Raw genomic sequence first — 27,954 nt, 5'->3', positions numbered from 1 at the left:
AATACAAGTTCATAGAAACAGCAGTGGCCAATGAAGACCTAAATCAAACAATAAAAGCCCAATTTAAATTGCGAGTTTGGATCATAGCACTGTGAATACAACAGTTGTGTGAGGCTGATTCATGTAATATCCCCTTCTCTCTGGCTCCAGAGTCCCGCTGACACAGCAGCTGTGAGCAATACGTACACGCGTGGGCGTGTGTGTGTGCGCGCACTTCTTACTGTGTGTGCGTGTGTGTGTGTGTGTGTGTGTGTGTGTGTGTGTGTGTGTGTGTGCCTGTGCCTGTGCCTGTGCAGGTGGTAAGAGGGAGGGACAGCAATGCCTGTGAGCTGAATAACAAATCTCGCATACTGCACACCTGAGGAGCTGTCACTGTCATAATCAGCCGTTTATAATGCATGGCAGAAGGGGGGCAGGAGTCGAGAGGAGGAAAACGAGGACACAGTTGGTATCAAAGCCCTGTCTGTGTGTCTGTGTTATATCCTTTCCTTCTTATCCTCTTTATTGCTGTATGCAGGACTGAAAGGGCGATGGTATTCTTTTTTTCTTTTTTTTAATTTTCACTCTGCTTAAATTGCCATTTGCCGAGTTATTGCTTAGCTCATCCCCTGAGTCACAGTTGACACATATGGAAAGCTGGATAGCCAGCGCTACTTCCTCTCTGCCTTCCTCCTGCCTCCCTCTTCACACTCCGTCTGGCCCAGCAGGTTCGTGTCCGGACACCTCCTCCAGGGAGCTCAAGGTGACACATGGCTGCTCGGGCACAGATGAGTGGCTGTGTCCCCGGGCTTCTTGACGACCGCCAGTTGGCCCCGTCACTTTTCCCCCCTCTACAACCGCACAAGAGTCCATGAGCAGTGCGTACAAACACCCACCCCTAGAGCCTTTTGTTGTTTCAGTGCGACACTAATCTATGGTTCTGCTGTGAGGGCCACAGGAGCGGCAGGTTGACTCACTTCCAGCTCACTGACACAATCATTCACTGCTTATATTGGGAGTGCTGGGCGTGCGTGTGTGTGTGTCTGCGTGTGTGTGGGTGTGTGTCTGTGTGTGTGTGTGTGTGTGTGCAGCTGATATTTTTCTGCAGGGTCAGCAAAGACTTGGCCAGGCCAGCATCATGGAGGAGTAAATCAATGAAACCCAATTAGACACCACAAAAGGTGGGAGAGGAACTGAGCAGCTAAAAAAAGCACAGATCCTCTAGACTTTTTTGTGAAAAATGCCTGAGAGCAAATCAAACATTTTTCGCTGTAGTGACACATACAAGAGCACTCTTTATGTTTAACAGTGCCGAAGCTGGTATTAAACCACGTATCTGCAAACAGCTTCACTCACGATTTGTGGGCGTTGCAGAAGTATCGTGTGGGACATGCTTCGTGTGCATATTGTGAGGCACCTCGATGCATTATTCTGCATGACTTTAACCAAATATAGCTCTGCTCTGCCTACTCTGAGCTTTTGGTTCATGAACGGTTTTCATGAACGAAAATTAGGAGACACCTGAAGTACTTGAACTAAAAACAATTCACTTCAGACGTTTTGCTGCATCCCACTGACCCTTTGATGTTGGGCTTGCTGAATTCCCCAGTGGATGCAGAGAGCAGTCGTGTGTCTGTGTGGAGGACAAGAGTAAAGGCAATATGTCTCATGATCACCTCCTGAGCGAGCCAAATGAGGCACCCTTTGCTCTGAGCAACCTGCCACTAACATCTGCTGCTTTGGCCACAAATGCCCTTGTAAGTTGTGTAAATCCTGTGTGCATATTGGTTTGAACCCTTGTCTGTGCTACAAGGATGAAACCCCTCAAATGAAACATATATTTCTTTTAAATAATCAATATCTTCTTGATTTGAATTATTAATATTATAGCTGGAGCTTTACTGAGAGTGAAGGCAAGTGGAAAGTCCATTGCTGGATGCAATGCAGGAGCACTAAAAGTGCCCACAATGCACTTTAAATGTTCCATATTGTTGTTATGCAGGTGTTTCATTTCTAAGCAATTATTCTCAGATGAAAAATGCAGCATTATTTTCCGAATTAGTGAAAGAACAGCAGCATCTTAAGCTTTTGATAACCTGCTGACTGCTAATGAGCTGTACAGATAGCATTATGCAGCAGATAATAATCCTGTACACACTGACAGCGAAAAAATAGATACTAATACCCAGAGGCAAGTGTGTTGGAATAGGTACTATAGCAATTACCATGAATTAGGATCATATTTTGATCTCATTAAAGCACAGCATATTGCGTCAAATCAGCAATACTGCAAAAATACATAATGTTCTTAACTTTGTGACTGTGTAATAGATAAACTGCTATATCCCACCACGGTGAAGGAAACTAATGATGATACATCTAAATATTCCATTGTCTCATTTATTATGGCATATTCACTAGCTTGCCTTTATCATACTTTTCATCATGATTTAAATTCTTTTAATGAACACACTCTACCTCTTCATGCAATCTGAGAAATTCATTGAGCAAGCCAGCCCTTTGCCACCTTCTTAAGCCCACAGTAATTATCAACAGATTTTTGTAATCAGGCTTCTCCGCCATTTGCATGAAAGCAATCTAATAAATGTGAAAACTAAACTCTCCCTGCTGAACGCATTAAGATAGCCAGAAAAAAAAATTAAGCATTTATAGAAGTAACCTCTAATCTCATTACCTCTGTGGTGGCAAAAAAACCAAAACAAAACAAAAAAAAAAACAGTGTCTCATTCCCCGACCGCCTCTAAAATTAAACCTGTGATAGGAAAGCCCAGTGTGAGGCGGAGGACGGCCCACGGGTGCATCGGCAGCAGCAGTGGCCCTCATATAAATCCATCCAGGTTCCTGTGCTCAGACAGGCTGTTGGTTCGCTCTTAAATCAGACAGGCCAGGCTGTCACGACCAGAGACCTTGTCTTCTTGCAGATCAATAGTGATAAGGGGAAATAAATTTAGAACTGCAAGTACTGATGAGGTGCTCTGCTTGCCAGGAGCTCCACAGGCATGTAGACTGCCTTTTTTTGAACGTTATGATGGGAATATTGAACACTGGAAGCTTTGATAATGATTTGGTCAACTTTGCTCATGCGAATAACAATGAGGGGAGACAGAAAAACATTGTGATGCATCACTTTGAAAACGATTGTCACCCTGCATGAGATGAGCTTGTCACTAAGGTGATGTTGTCTTGTTATGCACATTATGATTTTTCTGTACCTATGAACCATTGATGTAAAGTAGGCTCTGTGGCTGTGCACCGATTCAAAACATCTGACTGATGATAAAAAAGCCTTTCTAAATAAGCTTACTTGTAAGTGCGAGTGACTGCTTATGTGTGTGTGCAAGCGCTTGACCGACTGACCTGTCATGTGTAGAAAATAAAACAATTTATTCAAGCAAAACTTTCCAGTTTCACCCTGAAAACTCAGATAACAACACCGCAGCCATTTATTATTTTCTCATTCAGTGCTAAGGAGAGGAGTAGAAACTTGTTACGTTGCTTTTAGCTTGTTGTGCCTTAGCAATGGTTAGCACGTTCGCACACTAAATTAAGGTGATGAACATATTCTTGCATGATAGCATTATCACTGTGTACATGTTCACATGCTAACATTAGCATTTAGCTCAAAACACCACTGTGTGCACAGAACCACTAGCAGGACCATAGACTCTGAGGTTTGTTTTAAAAAAGAGGACAGTGTCATTTTCTTCAGTGAAGATTGTCACATAATTGTTGTATTTTCGCATCCTAAGTACAGTACATACTTGTCACAGCTGAATAAACCTTAATATGCTGTTTTTAATTGAACAGACTGAATCATTTTTGAATCCTTTTTGAAAAAAACGGATCAACAAATGAACAAGAAACAATTTACATGCAAAATAACCTTCTGGACATGTATGTCTGGAGGAAAATACAAGATACAGTACCAAGTGAACAATAAATAATTGAGACAACTGACTTTTAGCACATGTGCGCCGATACAAATCAATAGCCACACTTTTATTGCATCAGTAACTAAAGATGCTTTCTTCTCTCCTTGGGTTGCTCTGGAGTTCAACACAATTTTCCTTAATCAGGCAATCAATCACTATTAGATCTGTGTGCCACACCAGCACACAGCAGGCAGATGTGGCCCCCAGCAAAAACTACAATCCTTAAATTGGGGCAGACACACACTTGTGTGAGCCCTGTGACTCATTGGATGATGCCAAAGCTGCTGCCAGAGATCGCAAAGCAGCATTTTCCCTTTATTTGTCGACAAGGGGGTGGCACCAAGCTGCTTTACTGACATGTCTTTTCACAAGAAATTACAGAGAAAACGCTCAGCAGAAATGTTCATGCATGTCTCTGTCATTGTTTGTCACTTTGCATATAAAACAATATAATCAGCTCCTTTGTAAGGTTACAAATTTTCAGTCAAGTAATCATGCAATATCTTTGTCGAAAACACCTGTCATGCACTACATTTGCGGAGGACGACGTGCTGCGACCTTGCTATTAAAAAAAATGTGTGAACGCAAGAGACAGCATGAAGCAGCCAGACATGATTTACACATGCACAGTACAGACACACACCATACATTTACATGTACAGTATGTGCGTATGGGCACCCTAATGCTTGCACGACTCTATTTGGCTCCGTTGTTCAAATGGCATAAAAGATTGAATGAGGCGATTTGGCACAAGAGGAGAATAATCAGAGCATTACTGCGGTCCTTAGAGATCTTTTATTGAATGCATAACAATGAAGCTTGATTGGAACTGATAATGGCTTGTGAGGACGAGGTTGCTCCTTTCCACTCACTAATTTGTTCCAAAGTAACCTTTGACGTGCATGGGATTGCCCGCGACAAGGTAATAAGACAACAGTTGAGTGGGTTCGACATATGTGTGTTTACACCAGAAGAGTTTACACTCTTCCTTACTGACTGAATACTGCAACTATGTCTCTGTCAATTTACATAAGCAGGCGATATATTCAAATGGAAGAGGCTGCATGTATGTGTGTCACTGAATATTGTCATCTATATTTGGCTTTCAGCGGAAGTGACTGAGCTCTGAATTATTGTATGTGGAAGCAGAGGGGGGACTGTGTGATATTCCTATATCAACACAAAGTCAGCATGAAGAAGTGCCGCAGATGTGAAAGTGCTGATGACCTCGTCCATTTTTCTTCCAGTGTCATCAAGGCCACCGTGCTGCAATGCTCCATGCTGCATCCAATTGTGCAGAGTAAAAGGTGTGGAATCAAGGGCTCCTCCAGGCCACCAGCCCTCGGACTCCGGCATTTATGAGAGTCAACCGCAGTGTCAGCACCACGACAAAAACATGCATCATACAGCTGCCTCACACATTCCTGCAAAACAATGTTATCTGTCTACACACAGACAGCCCGGGACACAGAATATATTAACCACAGACTGCACAGTGACCTTGATGGTAGATTTCTCCTTTGATTGCACATTTTACACCATGCCAAATTCAGGTATATGCTGCACACAGAGTTGTCGGGGGGGTCTCAGATTGGTTTTATGAATGATGCAACATGATATTGTTTGATTGAATGCACCAAGTCCAAATTGGATTCCCACCAACGCCTCCTCCCCTCCCTGCTTAGACAAGTACTGATGAAAGATAACCGCCTCTGCATTAATCAAAGAGATGGGGCATTTTGATCCCGCTCTCAATTAGATTAGATTACATAAATTTTACAATTTGTACAAAATGCGATATCAATTATCAACAGGTCATTCAGTTTGATCTCTTGCCCAGTTCTGCCACAGCGCATAAAAGACGTGCACGTTGAATCAGACTGTGAAAACATGATTTTTGTCCTGTTTCTTTATAGCTGTTAGGAAAGCTGGCTGTAGGAAACCATGACCACAACAGTCTATCTTTGATGGGCTAAGTGCCTTATCTTAATTTTGTTGCACTTTCTTTCTTCTTCTGATTACATTCATTTCCACCAAAGAGACAGTCTAATTATTTTAAAACATGGACGATCAGGCGTGCTAATCAATGACAAGAGTGTGAAGTGACATGAGTCACTTATTACAAGAAGTGAGCACTTTCAAAAACTATTCAGCCCTCTCTTCCTGTGTGTGTGTGTGTGTTGACTGTAAGTGGGATGTGATGGTCCTTAGTGTTTGTTTAGGATTACAGCACACTCTCAGGAGCGGATGGTTTGATTTGTAGTAGGAGGGGAGTAGCATCGCTCCCATCACATACTCACATGCTCCTCAAAACGCCAATAACTTGGAAAACAACAGATTGCCCAGGAGGAGGTGAACCGAAAGTCAGCCCTTGTTTATTATTTGGAGATAGAATAAGTATTTATCTCGTCTACCAAACTGAAAAATCTCTGTGTCGCAGATGCAATCTATTCCACACAGCTATCTCCCGACAGTTAATTAGGTGTCAGCAGCACAACCGAGGTAATTTAACCTTCATCAGGCTGTATCACATGAGAAGATAATGCAAGGGAATTATTCATTGCATATTTTAGTGGAACATGAAAAAAGCTTTACTTACGGACACTAGACTTAAGTGAAGATGAACGGTTAGCATGCAAAATCCCGAATTCCACAGTGATGGAGTCATTTGTGAAACAGTGATCTTATTCGGCAGCAATGAGGGGGGACTGCGTGCTTGTATATATATGTCTGTGTAAGAGAGATAGAGGGAAACACATACACAGATTTAGCAGCAAAGCATTGATATTTAATAATCCTTAAGATCAAATGTGCAATAAACAGCAATTATCATAGGGCAATGTGATCAACATCTCCCACCCAATGATCAATAGAGTCTGAGCTACTCTTCATGCAGGCTGAGAGACAACTGATTGAATCCTGAATTACTGATGTCCATGACATTCAAAAAGCATTATATCTCAGAGATGTATGAGGCTAATAAAGATACAAAAACAGTAGATATACAGTACATACAACCCAGTGTAACATGGTCAGAAATAACACAATACCATGTGAAGACTTCAAACTTTTAAAACACTGACAATCCCCAGTAGTAGGTATGATGAGATTTTTTGAGGTTGTAAGATATTCACATGCAGTAATTTCTTGGTATTTCTGTCTCAGTCTCAGCTGAGAGTCCCATTTGAATATAATGTGCATGAGAAAGTGAAACAAGATAATAAGCCAATAAATGGTGACCTCAAAACTAACCTAACATGTTGTAAAACTGCTGTAGGATGTTGTAATTTTTTTTTTTTTTAACTTTTGAGTGTTAATTCAATTTGGACTGGAAGGACATCTTAGCGAAGCTGTCGTGGTAATTCTGCAATTCCACTGTGACGTAGCGAATTGAGACAACAATCTCTTACAGTATTTCATACTTTACTAATGCTGAGAGCATGGCACACACATCAAAGGCTTGTTCATAAAATGCACACTGAATAGAAACCGTTCTGTCCTTTTATACCTTGCAACTGTCTTATCTTTTCTGTCTGTCCTGTTGTTACTTTCTCTAACCAGGGCGGCTTGCCTGCGTCACTGTCTGTCCTGACCCGTTTGACTGTTGCAACCTTGTCTATTATTCCCACAGACCCAGCTTGTTCTTGCTGCTTACTAGCTCTCTCAGAGGAACCTTTGTTTCTAGTGTTTCACTCCTACCTCATGAGCAATCCACATACACCGTCTTTCAATGTTAACCTCCAAACAGACCCTCTGTTGCATTCATGTCACCTCTGTAAACAAGTACAGTCGAGCACAGGTTACGTTTAGAGTCAGAATAATCAAACTTAATAGGAAACAAACATGATTATCACATCAAGCATAATAAGAATTAAACATGATTACAAATATATGTGCGGTAGATATTTAAACATGATTATTCATGTGAAATGCTCACAAAGCCTCAGCAGTTTTGCATTTACAACCCCTTTTAGGCTGACAGTTCTAAATAAAAATGACCTACAGTCATAATAATTTTCCAACCACTTTTGAAATACTTTAAAGATCCAAGATAATAAAGACAGAGGTGAAATGCTTCTGAGTACACTTACGCAAGTCGTGCATTTAAGTAGAATTCTGAAGTACTTATACTGACTTGAGTGTTTCCATTTTATGCTGCTTTGTTCTTTTACCTCACTACATTTACGAGGGAAATATTGCACTTTGTACTCCGCCGCATTTATTTGATAGTGTCAGTTACTTTGCAGATACAGATTATTGGTTAAAATAAATCAACTAATAAATTATGATGCATTATCATAGATTGCTGTAAACTACTGAGCTGTAACATAAAAGCGATGCTTACACATGATGCCCCGCTATGTCTAATCCAGTAATATAAAATAAGTGCAAAAAGACCAAAAAAATAATCATTAAAAAGTATACGATTGGTTTGAAATCGGTCATTATGCATAATGAGTATTTATTTTGGGAGTTTTTGTGGTATTAGGCTACTACTTCCACTTAAGTTGTAGTAGTGTTACTTCCACCACTGATGATACAACGGAGAGATGAAAAAACTTGTGAGTTAAGACCATTAACGCGACGCTGGCTATCGCCCACCGTGAACGAACATAACTTGGCTATTACGTGTGAATATAATAATACTCTTGTCATTTGGGATGGTGGCTAACATGAGGGACCCCGCTCCCAGGGTCCCAGCGGTGAAATTGCCTGTGTGACCAGTAGGGAGAGACAGAGAGATGGGCGGTTTATAGACTAGTGGCCGGGGCTCTTTTTGTTTTTGTGTTGGACTGGATGGGAGGGAGGGAGCAGCAGCCTCAGTACCAGGCACCGCTCTCCGTCAGTACTGACTGGATAGATAGAGGAGGCTGCTACATGCTGCCGCCGCCGCCGCTCCTGCTGCTGCTCCTGCCTTTGTCGTAGAGGGACCCTTTTCACCGCGGCCACACTTGAGCCAGACGGATATTCTTTTTTTTTTTTTTTTTAATTTTTCCTAATTTCTCTTTCTTATTTTTTACACGGATTCCGAAGCGGGGAATTAAGCAGTCGCGGCCGTACCAATGTACTCACTATACGCGGGCAGCGGTCTGTTCCTGCTGGCGGTCTTGGCAGGACTGCAGGTAATGTAATTTCCGAGCGGCTTCGAGTGGAGTTACACCGGACAGTTTAGGTTCTTGTTGGTCCGTAGCGATGCTGTTTGTTGAGTTACGAGCACGGTCGAGCTGCTAGCCTTCCAGACGGCACTTTACATGGAAACAGCACCACGATGTCCCTAAAATTCACCATAAAGTAGCTCGAGCACGAGCTGTTATACTAGTTAGGCTAACTTCCATTACTAGCTAACTAACGGTTGTTTCGTACGCTCACGAGATGCTAGCTGCGCACGTTCAAATTAACGTACAATTATTTCAGTTGGAATAATTCAAAATTGCATTGACGTAGCCCGGATAAAGAGTTCAAACCGCTGAGTGTTGTATTGTCTGAGCGACACAGGACCCCATTAACCTAGTTCTCACTCGGTTATATTTAGTTTAGGTTTAATATTTATGTAGATTACTGCAGCGTGTCGCTGTCCCCCCGGCGAGTTAATTGCCTCTCTGGTAAAAGCCGTTATGAGCAACAATGAAAAGTAGCCTCCTGAAAAATGTGGGAGCTCAAATTATATATAGCCCAACTACATGTAATAGTGACGGAATAGTGACTGATTCCCAACCACAAGGATGGAAACTGTGTCTTTGTGGAAATCTTTTATTTTCTTGACTGTGCGGCTTCTTAGTTAAAACTACGTCCTCGGAGCAGCCACACAGTTATGTAATTTATTTATTTATTTTACAGCTGAAATAATTGTTCTAACGGACCGCCGTCTGTGTTAACATTAATTTCTAGAAATGTACATCCTGGTGCCGTTGCTGTAACGTCCTAGAATTCCGGCTCTGCTCCTCCCCCCAGTCTGCAAGCATTTTCCATTTAAATTCCTCTGATTAAGAATGGCAAGTGGCACGGATACCCACAATGCTCTTTTTCAGCAGGGCTCCTCTCGTTTTACATTCTTTTGAGAGTGCATGCAAAGAAATAGGGCCAGGCCTCTTGTTCCTAGGAGCTGAATCAATGCTGGGGCTGTGTGATGGTGTGCATTTGGACATGCCTGGACACTAGAGCGGTTTCTCCAGTTATGCTCTGTTTGCTACTTCTCACTGTTAGGCATTGCTGCCTTTCTTGATAAATTCATGCTTGCCGGAAACACCAGCTCCAGTGATTCACAGGTTTTTCTTTTCTTTGCAGCATCCCCCATTATTCCCTAAATCTTTTGTGCTGACAACCCCAAGCACAGTTTTCCTGTTCTCAACGAGGCAAAAAAGCGAGCTATATTGATCACAGTCATGGCCTTGCGCTTTCTTATGGTATCAGCAGTTGTTATTTCTTGTTTTTTTCAGACATTTACACAGAAATGTTTATTCCCACCACAGTGGATCGTTAGCATTTACTTTTTATTCCCTTGCTCCTGTACTTCAAAGTGAAGTGTTTGTCCAGAGTGTTGTGTTGATCAGAGGGGCCGACCGAGAGAATTGGTCATAACCCTTCCCTGTGCCTGGGCCTCTCCTGGGGGACAAATGGGGCTTGTTCTTGCCTAGCCATGCTTTTTGGCTAATGCTTAACCCTTTTGGCCTCATTATCCTAATTGCGGTCCCTGCTATAAAAACAACAGATGCCTTTATACAACTGTGGGGAGTTCAGAACGTGACCAAGAGGTTTTTGGAGGCAACAGAGTGCATTTTTGAAGGTTGATTTATGACTCATTGTTGCCCCCCCCCCTCCCCCCACCATCACAGATTGCAGCAGAGGGCAGGGGCACCCCACCATGCAGGCCAGGCTTCTCTGAAGATGTGTACAAGGTTGTGGTGCCAGATATCACAGAGAAAGGACAGCCCCTTTTCAACGGTGAGTGGGGAAATATTTCTAGTTCTGTTCCAGGCTGGATTCTTGTTATGTCTGTGTTTGAGCGAGTGTGTTGGCGTGCATATCAGCCGTGCGAGCTTGCCTCCATGTGTTAACATTTCAGGGAGGATCAGAACAAGCCTGACATATTTAAACAATTAGCTTCAGTGTAGCTGTGTGGTATTGCAAGTCGTGTAGTTTGCCTTGTAAACCAGCTCAAATGCAATTCAACTTTATATAGCTCCTGTCCATTTTGCTTACATGCTGTGTTTTCCTTCAAAGCACACACAAACATAACTGGATTGTTCATTAAATGCTAGGTCATACATTGTCGCTAAACGGTTAGTGTTTTTGTAATTTGCATTTTGTTGAGACGAATATTTACTGGCTGGCTTTGTCATTAAAAGTAGGAAAACTTTGTTGATTGCACTAGGGGCACTTCTTATTGCAATGAATAAAAATCAATTACCCACACATTTGAATACTTATGCAACTTTAATCAAGCAAATAGCCAAGCTATTAAACTTTCAATTCCTTGTGCTGGTGAATTGAATTATTTCCACTATTGTGTGTGACCATTTTGCATTTGTCTTGTCCTAATTTAATATTACTTCAGTACAGATTCAAACCATATGCAAGAAAGATTTCTGTCTCTTACTTTCAACAGTTTCTTGCTCAAAGATTCCTACTAGAATAATATGGTATTGTGTCAAATTGCAGTGTTACACTGCTAAGACCACTCAATGGCAGTAATAACAGCAATTTAAGTATCTTTCAAAATGTTTGTTACAGCAATCGTCCTTCTGTGGGACACATAGCTGTAGTAGGTTTGTATTTTTTTCAAATATATAACCTGGTGCAAACAATAAAGTGGAAAATAATGATTTTTTGCAGTAGTCCATTACATTGCAGCAGGCATGACCAATACTGCCTCTTTGGAGTTTAATATAAGCAAAATGAGGATGCAGCTACTGTGAAACGGTACGCAGGCTTACAGACGGTAATAAAAACTGGATTATATCACCAGTGTGCCATTAGAGAGGTTAGAGCCTTGAGGTCATTCGGACCAGAAAACATTCTCACTTGTGTTGGATTTCACAGTGTGTGTCTAAAACTTGCATGCTGCCGTTGGTGTGAGTCAGAGAGGTGGTGGTGATGGGGGGGGTAGCAATGACGAGAGAAGAAAGGAGAGAGGGAAGAGAGTGTTTAGGTGGGTGGGTACAGCTTTCACTGGGCTTTACCTTGTGCACAAGTTTCTGTTTGATCCTGCAGGTGATGGATTTCCCTCTGTTGGCTTGTGGATGAGCCGTGACCGGGGGTAATCAGGTTCCCTTTTGTTTGCCCCCCCCTGCACAACCCCCTCTCCTCTTTTCTCTACCATCCCCTCCCCCAGTGAGCTGTTGCTCTGTGGAGATTTCCTTGACAGAGAGGGGTACTCCTGTGTCATTGTAATGCAGCAGGGCTCAGCAGCGTGGGATGATGTTAATGAAACCGCATTCTCTAATGAAAAGCTCCTGTGGCATGTTTTGAAAGACAAAGCCTCCACAGCGTGGGGAGTATGCCTGAAGTTTTTCAACTTCTCTTTCGCCATGCTGTTTTGGCATATTGTCTGTGACCAGGAGCTGAGTTTTTTTTTTTCCACAAATGGAGGCTTCTATAGCTGCATGTAGTGGGCTAATGCTTTATGTTTCCTTGCATTTCATTAACTTTGTCAATTGTGCCCTTAAAGGCCTTAGTTAATGACTAGAAAGGCATTGAATTAATATCCTTGGAGTCATTTTATTAACTATACCTGAAAGCACGAACACATAGGCTTTGTCATGTTATAAATAACCCAGTAGGCTAATTCCGATGACTCCAATGACTTAAGACTCCTTAAGTTATTGGTTATTTGAAATATGATGTGCTTGACTATGTAATGCTATCAGTACATTGTGTAAGGTGTCAGTAATGTGAGTCTGTTGCTCATATTGTATTCTTTTGACCCCAGAATATGCAAGAGACACAGCGGGGTGAGCTGTTAGATATCTTTGTCCCATCTAATTGGAGTCTCTTCTTGGTTACTGATTAAGAGAATACACATCCTGAGGTCTGTAGAACCAGGAAATAGTGGCAGTTCACATGTAAACAGTTGACATTGTATGCAGTAAATTAAAGACATCCTGTGAATTTGATGATGGCAATTGTGGCCAACCAGTTAATATTACTATTTCATTCTAGGATTTAATCACATTCCAAGTTAAAAAATGTTTAAGTCCAAAATAGACTTAAAAAGTTTCCTGGCCAGGTGATGTCCCACTGATTTGGATAGATTACTTAAAATGCATCACTTCAAAGTTAAAGAGAAAAACCCAGAAGGACAATTGTTATTCTATGAGAAGTCCCCTCCAATAATCCATGAAAGGGAGGTTATGCTGATTGTTTGCAAATGCAAAACCACATCAGGCTTAGGAGGTTACCCACTGTCTACCCTCTAGGGCCTGCAAGACCTTACTTTTAATTTTTGAATATCTGCTCTGGCTTGATAATGAGTGGAGAGAAATGACCAAACATAGTTATTTATTATCAGACCATTATACAAATGAAAGCAACTGAAGTCTAGAAACATTTGTGCAGTGTTTCCTCTTATCTTGTTTAGTCGCTTGATAAAGTGACTTGTTTTACTAAATTGCATTTAATTTCAGGTAGGCTGCGGCTGCGGGTGGTTTGCCCCTGGGTGTCTAATGGAATTCTGGTGGCTTAGGAGAGCTGACACACATTGTGCAGTTTTTTTTCCAGATGAGCCCTTTAAAGCATGGTTGCAAAGTGAGTCAGACTCGCAGCATTATTCAGCAGAGGTTTCCCTCCCTAAAAACTGGGTTAATGAAAAGCCCGAAAGCCTAATTGAGCTTAATATACTCTCTTATGCTGCTGTTCTGCTATCCCTACCCCCAACCATCTATTCTGCTTTCATTTTTCTTTCCTCCACCCCACAGCCTGTGTTTGACTTCTTTTCCGTGACAATTATGTGAGCTCTGGTGATGAAAGAGAAGTATGTCTATAGTCTGCTTTAGCCTCGGTTCAAGTGCATTAAATGTGAGCATGTCAAGAGGGTCCAGTGAGCTGGCTCCAGAGATGAGTTGGGGGGGAGGGATTTACAGTTGACCAGTTAAATAATGTGATTGAAGCAATTAATGTCAACGTCAGCAAAGAGAACATGAACTGGAAACCTCTCTTGGGTTATATATATCTCAGGATTTTCAGTTAATCTATCATTAAGTATAATTACCACTCTTTTTTGTGTTTGTTTAAGGCAAACCTTTTAAACAAACCAAATTTCACCCTTTTGACAAGCAAAACATTGTATTAGCAAAACCCTGAATTCTGTTTGAACCCATTTTTATGTTGTTCTGGTTCTCTGCGCTCTGTTAAGATTCTGATGGTCCTGGGTACAGCTGGGGCCACTCAGATGTGTTTAAGGGGCCCCAGTGTTTGGTGAGACGTGACCCTACTCGACCCTCTCCTGTAAACTGGGCCAAGAGCTCAGCAACATACTCTTTTTTTTTGCTGCCCACGGATTTGGGAAGAGGCTGGTGGGGGTTTCCTGGTGAGATATAGATGAATGAAGAACAGCCAAAGAGGTCCTGACCTGTCACCAGAGAGGCCGTCAAATGCACAGAACCCCTACCTCATGTTGTCGTGACCTACAAAGCCGGTCGTTCATCACTTGGGTGAGACGTAGGCAAATTCTAGAAAATTTTCACGCAGTTTGCAGTGCAAGTTTGTCAGTATTTTTATAGAATGATGGGCAGTAAATGAGGATTATAGCCCTTGTGGTACTTGCCAAGGATTGTCTCTGGAACATTGCAGTTTTAATATTATGTAGCTCTGTTGTTTATTGAAATATTCAGTATAGGTAGAGGAATAGTCTGGAACAGAATATCTGCTGAAGCCCACAGTGTCAGAAAAAGAATGTCTGCCGTTCAGATCTTTATGTTTGAGGTGTATGAGGTCTGCATTGATGTCTGTGCCAATGCTGAATAATTCAATAGCCAGACATGACTTTCTTAATAATCAAATCCCTGTTCAAGATGAGATCCTTGGGCACAGAGGAGCCATCATGCAGCAGATGAGAAAAATGAAGAGCAACATGAGACCCTGTGAAGCTCTTCCTCTTTAATTGTATAGCAGCCTCTGCATGTTTCACATATTCTCTTTGTCATTGTGGGACATCAGGGGCAACCCCATGATCATCTTTTTCTTTTTGGTGGGGTTTCACACACCAGGTCTCCTTCATTTTTATAAGCTAAGGCAGCAGTTTCACTGTAAGTTTATTCGTAAAAGCAGTTCATTGACCCCATCCCCCCTCTTTTTTTCTGGAAGTGGATCAATGAATCCAGGGTCTTTGTTTGCAGTGATCAATATGTTGTAATGAAGGCTGCGCTCCAATTCCCAGCTAAAGCATCACCGGCGGGTTGGGGTAGAATTTGTTTTATTCTTTATTGTTATCAGCCTGCATAAATTTATTTTCATCTCCCTGTCATTGTGTCTTGTTTTTTTCCTGGGAGCGCCATGGCCTAGATAACCACCACATATTGTGATGGCAGATTGAATCTTGGCAGTATATGGTTTTGGAAAGTAACCTTTGATGCAGTTTGCCTACAGTATAACAAGGCAGCAGAGTTGGTTGAGAGCTAGTGATGGGGCTGCCACAACCATTTGTTAGAAGATCACAGTTCCGTTGCAGTCCAAAGGCTCTATCGTAAAAATAAAATCATAATGTTAGCATATTAAAGCAACTGCATCCGTCTGTGACTAATTTGCGGGTGTGCTTTCTGAACCTGCTGGGTGGCATGACAGGATAGGACATATTTTATTGATGTATGACCTTTTTAGGCTCCTAATTCTAAATCAAACCAAAGTGTAGTCTGAAAATAATCCTGACATATTTGGAGGCAGACAGGTACTTGAACAATGGCGAAATGTAGATAAAGTATTTTGTGGAGGACTGACATTATCCTGATGCCTTCTCATCACCTCTGTTCATATCGCTCTTATCAGCTACAGGCCCTGCCCTGTGCTATTGGCATCTAAGAGTGTGTGGCTCTGACATTGGGCAGCAGTTAAGGTGTTTCTCTCTCGTGCCTGTGTCAGTGTGTGGGGGGTTTGTCCTTGGCATATAATTAGCTTGTTCAAACCAGACGGCTCTTAGAAGTGTATGGGCGGCTCCTGGTAACAGAGACTTCTCTAACTTGCTGTTGGTAAAGGCTAATAATTGACCTAGGCTGCCTCTATCACTGCAAGATGTGACTGAAATGCAGCAGTCACACCATGCTGTATCATCTGTTTAATGCACCTTGTCTTTTGTTTTTCACAAGGTTATGTTTAACTAGATTTGCTAAATCAAAATTTCATTGTCTATCATGATCTACCGGGACAGGATACACATCTGAAAAGCAGACCTTTCACTATATTGCTCCCTCACACAGTCATGTGAAGGTTAGATGGGTTTTATGGGTTATTTGGCTCTAGATCACACCTGGGCCCCTTTGTCCGTGATGCCGTATTACCAAGGTTTTAAAATTGATGTGTGTGCTTCCATCTAAAAAGACTGTCAAAAGAAAAAAGATTTATTTATTTTTCCAAAACAATCCTTTCCTGTTTGTCACGACACAAGAGGGAGCTGGGATCAGTCTTAATAATCGTGATGTAGTGTAGGTGGCAAACTGGTTCCTATTTAATGTGAAGAACACCCAGGAAGTGCAGAAGATGACCCCGCTATTTAATGAGGCCGTGTATAAATAGCTGTATTGACCTGACTTTCTGCATATATGCCTTCTTATAACTAGGCTAGTGTTATTTTTCACAAGTGAAATGCTGGAACCAGCGTGGAAAAGAAAATGCCAGCTTGCACCTAGAAGACAATGCATCAGCACTATGGAGTGGACTGTTTACTTTTCTAGGGACTGATTTGTGGATTCCACGGCCATTTTTCTTCTGTGCGACAGCCTTTTTTGGCTGGTAGAGCAAACAACTCCATATCTCTTTCACAGATCCTGTCTCTACAAAGAAAGCTCTGTTTGCAGTGTTGCCCCAGCTGTTTATTGTGCAAGAGCCCCGTTCGATTTTGCCCTCAGTTTTTCTCTCTGCCGTGCTTGTTTTTCTCATTATGTTAAGGTAGATGAGAGTACAGAGTGCCTTGGCTTCACGTATTCCATCGACAGACATGTGAAGGGAAGCCGCTCCCAGTCGCCACTACTTTCTCTCTCTTCTTAAATCTTTTGTTCGTAAGGCAATACATTTAGCTGAATTTAGCCTCAGCTTTGCTGCTTTTAGACAGCAGTGCATTCAGCGGCTGCCTGGATGTAGATTTTGCAGCACTGAACAGAAGACAGCAGACAGACACAACGTCTTTGTGCACAGGGTCAAAGAGGGAAGCCAACACTCAAATGAATATATTAATGAGATAGTTTGAGCATATGTAGAAAATAGAAACAGAACTAGCCTCGTGTTTAGCCTGTTTCTCTATGCGAGTGACACACATAGCTCACATTTACAAACCTCATGCTGTGTTCAGGAGGCTACATGAATTGGCACACCATTATTCCTCTGACAATAAAGAGAAATTTGAAGCAGGGACACGTTAATTGACCCAGATACTGTAACCATGTTCACAAAGGCCAATATCCTGCCTGGGAAGAGACGTCTACCTCCTGCAGGCCACGCCAACTATTGTGTTCCGGCAGAGGCTTCAATTTCAACGCACCAGCGCCTCTCTGGACACTAGCCTCTGATGAGTCGCTAGGTCGTATCCCGTGACATTCTCTTCTCCTTTTATCCAACCCTCTATCACATCCACCACTCCCTTCTCCTCCCTCCCTTCCCCCTGCTGCATGTGAGCTTTAAGATGGAGGAGCTCCCCTGGCTCTATACAGTGATTGATGTGACTTAATTGAGTAACGCAAGGACAGTACTGTAGCATTTAGTCCTTTATTCTACTATTGAGCTTGTTTCTTGGAGTGACCTTGTTTGCTTCGTGGCTTCAGTCATGAGTGTGATATGCGATTTCAGTGGTGTTTTTTTTTTTCAACTTGTACTTTGTGTTTCCATGCCCACTGAGAGACAGGATATGAATAAAATGAATAAGGTCCCATACAGAATCGATTGATCATATCATTCAGTTGCTTTTTCACAAAATAAAGAACATTGTTGCTTTTATTTGTAGTAAATAAATCTGTTAGTTGAATCTTGATTGGATTGGTGATTGGGAACATTGCCTTCCATCTCTCCCCCACCCCCCAAAATGTTGACTCATCAGATAAGCATATGTAGCCCACCATATTACTTGTCACAAGTGATCTAGTGTCACCAGGCCTTGCTGACACCGATGTCTGCCATCACCACACGGATATTATGATTGACCTGCAGCAATTTCTTGCCTCCATTTGAGCGCACACAATGGCAGTGAGCAACGTATCGCTCTGCGGCCTGCGTTGTCTGAGTTTATATTATCTCTGCCTCTGTCGATATTTACTGAGGCATTAAAGAGCGTGCAGCATGTCGCCACTTTATTTCCTGTAGCATTGCCTGCTCAGCAGGACAGGGGCTAGAGGGGGGTAGACTTTTACTGAAGGGTATAACTGTTGCTGCAAGATGAAGGTCTGCTAATTTCTGCCAACATTTTGAGTCAAGCTTGTATAAAATAACCTTGTGTATAGGGCAAATCGGCACCAATGGAGTGTATGGACAAATGCATATGGCATATCAGTTTGAATGTGATTTTGATTGAAATTTCACGTGTTGTCAATAACTTTGTATCTGGAGATGTAGGTACAATGAAATGTAAATGAGTTGGTAGAAGTGGCTGTGTTGGTAGAAGTGGCTGTGTTGGTAGAGGTGGCTGTGTTCATTCATCAAGTTGCACTACTAAACTTCACAACAGTTGTTTTACTCTTCAGAGTTACAGCTAACATCTCAGCAAACAGTGTTCTTTTTATAAATCTGTCAAAAGTTAGAGCAGCATATGAATCCCAATAGAGTTCTCCTTCTTGCCACCTGACAAATGTAAGTCAAATATTTAGTTTTTTATCTATAGTTTGTTCGAAGTCCTGAATAAAATATTCGAGTCTCTTTACCTTCTGAACGGTTTAAATTTCTTCACCAGTTTCTCCTTTTCTTGAGCTCTCTGCCCTTTTATCCTGGGCAGGTAGAATCTTCTTGTGCGAGGTTGTGAGCTGGGAGCTGCTGTCCATTAAAGCTGTATGACTATTGAATACTGTTGTCTTGAATCAATATTTACATTCCTAACTAAAATCTTGTTCGTACATGGCAATAATATTGCTGTGCTTGGATTAGCAGGAGATCAGTTTCATTAAACCAAACACTCCTAATTTCTCCCTAAATTGGAACTTGAAATTAGAAACGGAAACCCCACCAGTGGGGGTGACGATGATACATTTATCCAGATGAGGATGACCGTCAAAAGCACATTGTAAGTAAATCCTGGCTGCAGCATTGGAAGATAACACCCCAGATGAAGTAATCAAGGCCATATAAACAACCAGAAAATCTCTGCTGCCTTGAGGGTCTAATCTCCCAGTGTTTGGAGGAGAAAAAGTAGTCTCACCCCAAACTTTCAAGGTAGTACTTTTTGCAGGCTATTGCATTACACTACAGCGTAGGTGTTCCTATTTGTAACCATAATAAGTAAAGCAAATAAAGCATAGCCTTTCCTCATTCCAGAGAGTTATTTGATCCCATGTCAGTATCAAAAATGGTGCTTTATAAAGCCATAACATTAGTTCTGTAAACTGACAGACTTGCCAAAGCTCCATCTAATGTTTTTTGCGCTTTTTTCTCATAATACATCAGTGCACACTCTGCAAACGTAACAAACAGTAACAGAGGTTTCCACATGCTTCCCTACCTTCCATCTGATTCCAGCAGAGTGCAATACACTCTATCTTATATGGGTCCTGTGTCAGCCCTTCACTCTCACACTAAGTGTTCTAAGCACTGTGACCTTTGTAGAAGATAAGCTTCCTTCGGCTGACTTGAACAGTTTGGAATACCGGCCTCAACCATTAATTTATGGCATTGCTAACCATATGAGGGCTATGAGCCAAGGTTATTGACCTTTCACGCCTGTCACTAGTGATAGAGGGAGCCAGGCCCATGAGGAAAATGAATTGGGCTTATTAAAGAGCTGGGCTTTGAATCAAACCTAGGGGACAACTTTATCCAACCGTTTTCTCTTTCATTTAAATCATTTATTTTTGACACTGTTTGACCAATTGTCTTCTGCCAAAGTAGAAATTGAGTGCACATACAGCAGCAGTTACACCGAATCGTAATGTTCCCCTGAATTTGTCTGGGAGAGATCAGGGTGCAATGCGTGAAATGCCTGAAGGATTAACACTTGGAGCACAAAACACATTACAGCAGCACATCTTGAACCGAGGTCATTATTATCAGATGAAGGATTTTGTGGACTCGGAATCCCTAATCAAAGTTTTCTTGCGAAGGCAATTTGAACTGCTAGACAAGACTTTCACAGTTTTATTTCACTCACAAATCTTTTTGTCTTTGCTTGTGATTTATTTGTACATTTATAGCTGTAAGACAAAGGAGGGAAGCCGAACAGGCAGAAAAGCATTTGAATAAAATGAAGCACGCAAAGAATGTTGTGTGGACTGCAGAGAAACAGAGCCATGGACAGAGAAGATTGAGCACATGTTATTTCTGCCCAGTCCTCCCCCAGAGCTCCCAGTCTGTAAAACCTGGTGGGAGGCAAGGGAGGCATGCATTTTTATTGGATCAACATGCTATGATGTTATTTTTTTCCAGCTCCACTACTTGTGTTTATAATCATACCGGTCCCTTATGGGGTTCAACTAAAACCAGTTTTATTGACTCTGGAGAAGCTTATCTCCGTCTGATACGTTGTTTGTACGTAGGGCCACAATCACATCCCAGTGGAAATAAGCAGTAGATGAAAAGAGAGAACTTGTACCATAAATGTGTTTTTGTTATTAGAGGACGTCCCCGGTGAGGTCCAACTTAAAGGACATTTTTAATATTGTATTGTATACATGTACCTCAGAAATCTCAAGTAGGCTAAGCTACAACCTCATTTAGAGAACAGAGACAGAATCACTGATGCTGCTATAGCCATCCTCCACTGCAGTATTAATTTAGAGGAGCTTGTTGAATTTTTCAAGTGTTTGTTTATTAGCAACGAGATAGCCATAGCCAGAGGATGAGGTAAAAGGCCTAATGCATGTGAATTTTGCGTGCTTGAGTGTGCTGTTTGTAAATGCAATCCATATTCGTTTGCCAGGGTGACTTATTTGTGTGCTTAGGTGGACTACTTATCAAAATGTACAGTGTGTGCAAAATGGAAAAAAGCATTATCTTTGCCTGTGGGCAACAGGGGTATGTATGAGTGGGAGGGCTATTTTGGACCTGAAAATCTCCATATCGCAAAAGCTTATACCTCGAGCGGGGACTGTGGACAAGTGGGTGCCAGCTGATGGGGGGAAACATGCACCTAGGGTATGATCATGCTGGTTGTCATTCCAAAGCTTAAGTTCACTCATAGTTCAGTTAGGAAAATTCTGCAGTATGTGCTGTAAACTCATTGGACAAGTAGAAGCTGACAACATAATAGATAAAGCTCAAATTTTTTTACACTGTCCTTCTTCTTTGAGGCGCCTGTTTCCATGTAAAATGTAAGATCTTCAAAGATGCCTTTCCACTGGCGTTGTTACCAGTGTGGGCCAGTTTGTGGCCTGAGACTAAACGCTGCTCTTTACACTGAGCACTTTCTAAATGTTTAAAGGTAATGAATTTGTCATGAAGTATTGGTGCAGCACAACTTGATGGATAAAATCAACTTTGGTTGTTTTAGCAATCAAGGCAAGTTGAAAAAAGACCTCATAAAGCGTGGTGGCATAATTCACCACTTCAAGTGTTGCTGTGGTTACCGGTATAATGGATAATTAAATCCGTTTTACCTGTTTATCCTCATCATGCTCTAATGTAATACTGTATGTAATTTTAAAATCCCTGTCAGTGGTTGATAAAGCTGTCAATCACAAACTTTGAAGAAGAACAACATTGCTGCTCCCTGGAGTCCATTAGTCAACAGGGTTTCAGTCGACTAAGATGTGCCTAGTCAAAGTTTCTGCTTTGATGGACTATGAGCCATTGGCCGTTATTCATCCCTGAAGCATAGGGAAAGCTTTTAGGGACAATAATTTTGTGAGAAACAGTTTGACAGATTTTGGAAGACAATCCTCTTACAAGTCGACAAAGACCACCTTTCGCCAAGACCAGCCCTAAATACAGTATGCTGTGGATGCCTTGCCAAGAACATAAACCATCAGGTTGACATGGCATTATTACTTCAGGATTTAGTGTTTGTTTAAAGCAACCCCCCCACCCCCATTGTGCACACACGCACACGGCTTGTCTTCTAAAGGGGATCTTATTGGATAAATAGCGGAAAAACAACTGTGGCGAACCCGTTTGAATGTTTCCCCTCTGTCCTACCAAGAATGTGTTGTCTGGGAGAGCTGAGGTCAAAAGACACAAACAAGGCTTTGTTCTGTATTTACCAGGCTTATTCTGAGCAGTGACTGTAGTGGACAACACTCGCACACTTTGTCCTCTTATACAATTACTGAAAGATTGGGTAGATGATTGAAAGACAATATTTATTCATGAGCTGAAATGCTGTATATTAAATGTATTTATTTTTGCCTGCCACAGACAGTCACATGTTCTTCTGAATTGGAAGATACTTACGCTGGGCATTTCTGGGTTTTTCGTTGACATAAAACCAATCTAAAGAGGAAAGATTCATGACCCACGGGAGGCTACATGTTGATGTGTGGAAGCAATCTGTGGCTTTTCAGTAATAGATATTTGATGATACAAGACAGAGTACAATAAAATCCACTTTTGTGTTGGAGATTTCAGACTACGGATATAGTACATGCAAGCATGCAGTGCCGTCACATTGTTATGACTTCAGACTTGAATATTGACAATTATTCACAGCATTGAATCCAGAGGCTGGGGACTAAAGTAAAAATCAGTAAATTAATATTCTGAGTCATACGTTTGACAGATCATCCCAATGTGAAGATGAGGTGATTCCTCCACATTTTTGCGTCCCATACAAGCATAATCAGTGCAGTCTCAACAGTGTGGCCTTTTTTATTGGTAGAGAAACTAACAACCAGAGCACTCTCACGCTGAGCACCTTATGAACAGGGCTGTCGCAGGCATTAAAGACTATGTGTGAGTGCAGCACTAGGTGTTGGATCCTGCTGACAGCTGGAACAGTATTCTATGAAACAGCCAATGCATTGTCTAGCCTCTCCTCACCCAATGCTCTGATCCCCAACCTTCTTTTATTGGTCCGTCTGCAGTGCACTTGGAAAATGCAATTGCACTACCATTGATTTATGTCTGTTTGAAATAAGGCGGTCCAGATACTGGGCACATGCATAAGTGTGAGTTTTTCTGTCCCTCTTTACCCCTTTTCTCTCTTACTCTCTCTCCATTCCCATCCCCATTTCTCTCTCGCTCTGTCCTCCACTTCTTGAAAATCCATTCCCAGCGTGCCACACGGGCGAGACGATGGTTCCTTAGCCGCTTATCATGCCTTCCACCAGACCACCAAGGGGTCTAAGCATGTGCACGGAGGCAGCTGTGCACCACTGTTAAACTCCATTCTGTGTGGGATAAGTGGGGATTGGCATGTTCTCTGCCCGTCAGAGCGGGTTTCATCTGCTCAAAAATGCGACAGCTGGGCAGAGCTTTTTCACTCCTCCCATATGAGAAAGACAGACAGAAATGAGACATAGAGAGACAGAATGAGAGGAGGGACGTAGAGAGTGGGGTTGCCACAGCTTCCTGACTGTGGCTTGGAGCAAAGCAAATGTTGGCACATGTGTTATGAATTAGCACCGACATAACTGTTTTTAAGAGTGGCCTAACACATTAAAGATGTGTGGTTGGCTCCCCTACTTTCTTTCTTTGCTCTTTATGCTGTAAACACTGAGCAGTAATGGGAGGAAGGGCATAAGAAGAGTAATTTATGTGCGAAGGAGAAGCCTGAGATGAGCCCTCCCTCCGGGATTAATGGGAGTCTCTGTCTCTGTTCACAGGAAATATGAAAGGCCCTTTGTTGGTAAAGGGCTTGCTGCTGCCAGCAAATAACTACCCCCTGTCATATCGAAAATCCCCCAACCTCTAAATTCATTGCCTCCTCTGCTGCTCATCCTTCACCCCTTTTTTTTCTGTAAGCCTATGCGTTTTCCGTCAAAGTCGCTCATTTATGATTCTATGCCGTGCCTGCTGTACAGAAGCCCAGGAGACACTAGCTTGCGTTGTTAGTATTCACTGTCACTTCTAGAGTTCTGGCTATTGGGTGAGCAGAAGGAAGAGTGGGAGAAGTAGTGCCGTACAGGTGGTGATTCACAGTTTCATGCCATGTTCAGTCTTTTCCCTCTCCTGTTTTCTGTCTGATGTGTTTAATTCCAAGAGTCAGTATCATACCAGGCAGGGAATAGCTATTTTTCTGTGGTTAATGTGTGACCAGTGGACTGTGCTGGTGGTAAGGGTTTATTTTTAGTGTCGGTGCCGATATGTTTTATTTAGCTATGCTAAATAAAGAATGGCCTATCAGTGAGGGGAAATGACTGTTTGGCACTAAACTAGCAGTGTGTCTTTCATCAGGTCACACATTGGTCTCCTCACACCTGCGGCTCAGGACAGGAGGGTGAAAGGCTGTTGGCAGGTGTTAATTGCTAAAAAAGACTGCAGAAAACAAGGCATGATACACTTTATATTTGTGCAGCATGTTTTTGTCTCCTGAGCTGATATTTCACACACTGCTCAGAATCATTGCTGAACAGTATTTTTATTTTTGCATCCCAATTGAAATGGAGGAATAAATTGTTTTCACCGATTATACTGGTCTTTGTCTCCCGGATTTTCTCTTTGCTCAGACACTTCAATTAAGTACACAGATTAATGTGTTTGTACAAAAATCCCCTTTTCAGTGGCTCCGAGCTTACTAACACTCAAACACAGAAGAGTTCTTTCTTTTCTCTCACATGTCCAGCTTTTCATTTCAGGACTGGGGCTTTAATTTTTTTTCATTTACTTGTACATTGATGGTAAAAAAAAACAGACTGAATCCTTGAAGAAATAGCAGTGAATCTTTTTTTTTATTTTAATGCCGACTTGTCCCTAAAAATATACTCTTGACTTAGATTTTTTTTAAAAAGTAGTTACAGTTGTTTTGAGCTGTCCGTGGTAGATTCAGTTGTGTTTGCCTTCCCTGCCTCAGGAGTTCCACAGTGAAAGCAGAGAATCTATTGGCTCCATATTGACTTTCCTGGGCTGTCTCCAATGGATTTGACATGGATAACGCGTTTGTGTTTGTAACGGAAGGGGGAGGGGGCTTAATAAAAGCAGGAGACCCCCAACTGAAAAAAGTGGGAGGAAGAGTGAAGTGAAGAAGAGGGGAACTTAAATGAAGAGGGCTCAACTTGGCAAAAGCCATGGGTTGTCAGGGGCAACTAAAATGGCTCTGTGTAACCTGCCTCTCTCTCACCCTCCCGTCAAGAAGGCTCAGATACCAGCATATAGTAGGATGAATATGAGCCTGACATTGAAAGGCTGAAACAAAATACACACATTGGATGTCTGCCTTATAAATGATTTATAATTGAGTTTTCCTGCGCTCTGCTTGGAGTGTAGATGGAGTAGAGCTTTAATGAGCTTCATAGTTTCATGTTATTCTATGCTTTAATTGTAATACTGAGGACGCCATTCATTTGTTTAATTTACTAGACTGGAAGCTGATGGCTGGGCTGGCACGGTAGGGGGGAGTTTAATGGCTATCCTCTGGAAAGGATAAGGCTTATTAGGTCTGATGGGCCTCCTGTCTCATATAACCTAATGTGGCCATGATAGACAGAGGATTCTGGGTTTGGATACATTGGAACTATAAATCGAAGCATATTCCCAGGCCCCTGGACTTTGTAATTGCCCATTAAGAGCCATGTTTGTAGATGGCGGGGCCAGATGTCCCTGATGCAGCTGAGGGTCCAACGTAGGCTTTGAAGCAGCATGTAGTTAAAGTGAGGAGGAGCATGGGCTGGACATTGCCACTCATTAAAATGACCCTCTCTCTGCTTGCAGACCCGTAAAAAAACTCTTTAATGTTCTTTCCAGAAAAGCTCCACAATTTGCCCACAATTCCACAGACGTAAAGAGGGGAATTGAATTCCACATGAATCCTCTGCTGTCATAGCTCACGGCACCAGCTGCCTGTCTGTGTTAGACTCTAACCCTTGGGCGCCACTCCCTCACACTTTGGTGTGTTCCATATGTTACATTGATCTTAAAAGCTCAGCTCCCACTGGTCTACTTGGGCAGAAGACCTTAGCTTGATTGAGTGGGACATATGCAAGGACAACATCAAACATTTCAGTATTTGGTGTAAGATCGCATGACCCTGGTGATGTTATTCAGATTGATTTACAATGCAAATGGGGTCTCTCATGTTACCACATGCCTCATTTCTCATCCTTATCCTCTCTTTCTTAGTAAATATACGTAAATGTGTACTTGGTTCCAAGGAACTGGCTGTCATGAAATGATAATTTAATTTTCTGCAGGCACACTGTCAGGGATAGTGTGTCAGTGTCATGCTGCACATGCATGGCAGCACCCATCCCTCTCTGAACACCCTATCTCTTGTTTGTGTTGGGGCTGTAAACTCCCGTGCACAGCTGCCACCGGGTCATGTCTGGGGGTTTCTGTAATGCCGATGACCTCCTAATGTGGATTCCAGTGAGGCAGAAAGGCAAATGTTTGTGCTTCCAGGTCTTCCTGGTATCCTGGGTCGCTACAGCTGTCACGTTATCCCCTTCCTGCCCAGGCCTTCCAGCTCCGAATGTAACACAGTATCTGCTAGTGTCCCAGTTGCAGACACTTTAAAATATCTGCTGTTATTTTGACAGAAGCCTGCATACTTAATCATTAGGCTTCCGGCACAAAAGCCGTCTTTGAGGCTCAAGTCCCACCCGGAAAACAACAACTGTACTTTTCAAGGAAGGAATGTGATTTAATGTCCTCATAATGCCGTCCTCTCCAATTAATGCTGAATGAACTTTATGTGAACTAGACATTTTCAGATAATGAACACTCTGAATGTTGTTCAGGGTAAAAGGTAGTAAACTTTCTGCTTAGCAATGCTTGGTGAGTGTGCAAAAATCCTCCTTCCCACCATGTCTTTAATTTCATTGTTTTCTTTTCTGTGGAATGTTAGGGCCGTGTTTGTATGCTGGTCATAATGAGTGCCAATGGAAATCTTATTTACACTAGTTGGGTTTAGGAGTGTTGGCCAGCACAGTGGAAAGTGTCCCCACTTTGCCAGTCTGCAGGGACTACACTGAGCTCTGTTTCTGATGGATGGGTCTTTTAATTCGTCAGCTGAAAGAAGCCCCACAGTTTCTGCCATGGACCAGGATACAATAAAACAGCAACTAGTAGAGCTCTCTGCTTTTACCCCCACCTCTGTCTCTTTGTTTTACAAGGTTTTTTCTGCCTTATTCTGTTTCCTCTCCTCTTTGCCACAGCTCATCTTACTCTTGGCCGAAAACTGATATGCAAACAGCTTCAGGTTGCAGTGCAGTGCAGGCTGTAAGATTCTTTTCGAACGATGAACTCAGTGAATAACGGGATGAAGCAGAGGTGCGGGAATAGGGATGGAGGAACGCAGCACCAAGGGAGGAGCCGCACTCCCCTTTGCCGCTAGGCTAAAAGCATTCAGCTCCTGCCCATTGTGAGTCCTCACTCAAAGGGATTTGTGATGGGGGTGATCTTTGACCCCTATACGCCCACATTATGTAAATGAGTGTACAAAACAGAGGGATGATACAATTATTTTCCTACACACACACAGTTTATTTTGAGTATGTGTGTGTTGATTTTTGTGAGTGTGGATACAATGAAGTGATTGAAGCCAGTGTGACACTTGCGCTCGTCTTAAAGTGGATATTATGTGTCTGTGAATAT

At 42.2% G+C, this 27,954-nt stretch overlaps 1 protein-coding gene across 1 annotated transcript in view; it reads left to right on the top strand.

Moving 5' to 3' along the window:
* Positions 1-8,954: 8,954 nt before the first annotated feature.
* The window catches only part of cdh2 (cadherin 2, type 1, N-cadherin (neuronal)), a 58,566-nt gene continuing 39,566 nt past the window's right edge, over positions 8,955-27,954 (top strand). Inside the window, exons 1-2 of the mRNA XM_041948427.1 lie at positions 8,955-9,056; positions 10,767-10,875. Of these exons, the coding sequence (XP_041804361.1) occupies positions 8,997-9,056; positions 10,767-10,875 (169 nt within the window). The 5' untranslated portion in view covers positions 8,955-8,996. The remainder of the gene's footprint in view (positions 9,057-10,766; positions 10,876-27,954) is intronic.

Source organism: Chelmon rostratus, chromosome 12 (genome assembly GCF_017976325.1).
Source record: "Chelmon rostratus isolate fCheRos1 chromosome 12, fCheRos1.pri, whole genome shotgun sequence".
NCBI lineage: Eukaryota > Metazoa > Chordata > Actinopteri > Chaetodontiformes > Chaetodontidae > Chelmon > Chelmon rostratus.
The sequence above is the reverse complement of the archived record's forward strand: the minus strand, read 5'-3'. Positions and strand labels throughout refer to the sequence as shown.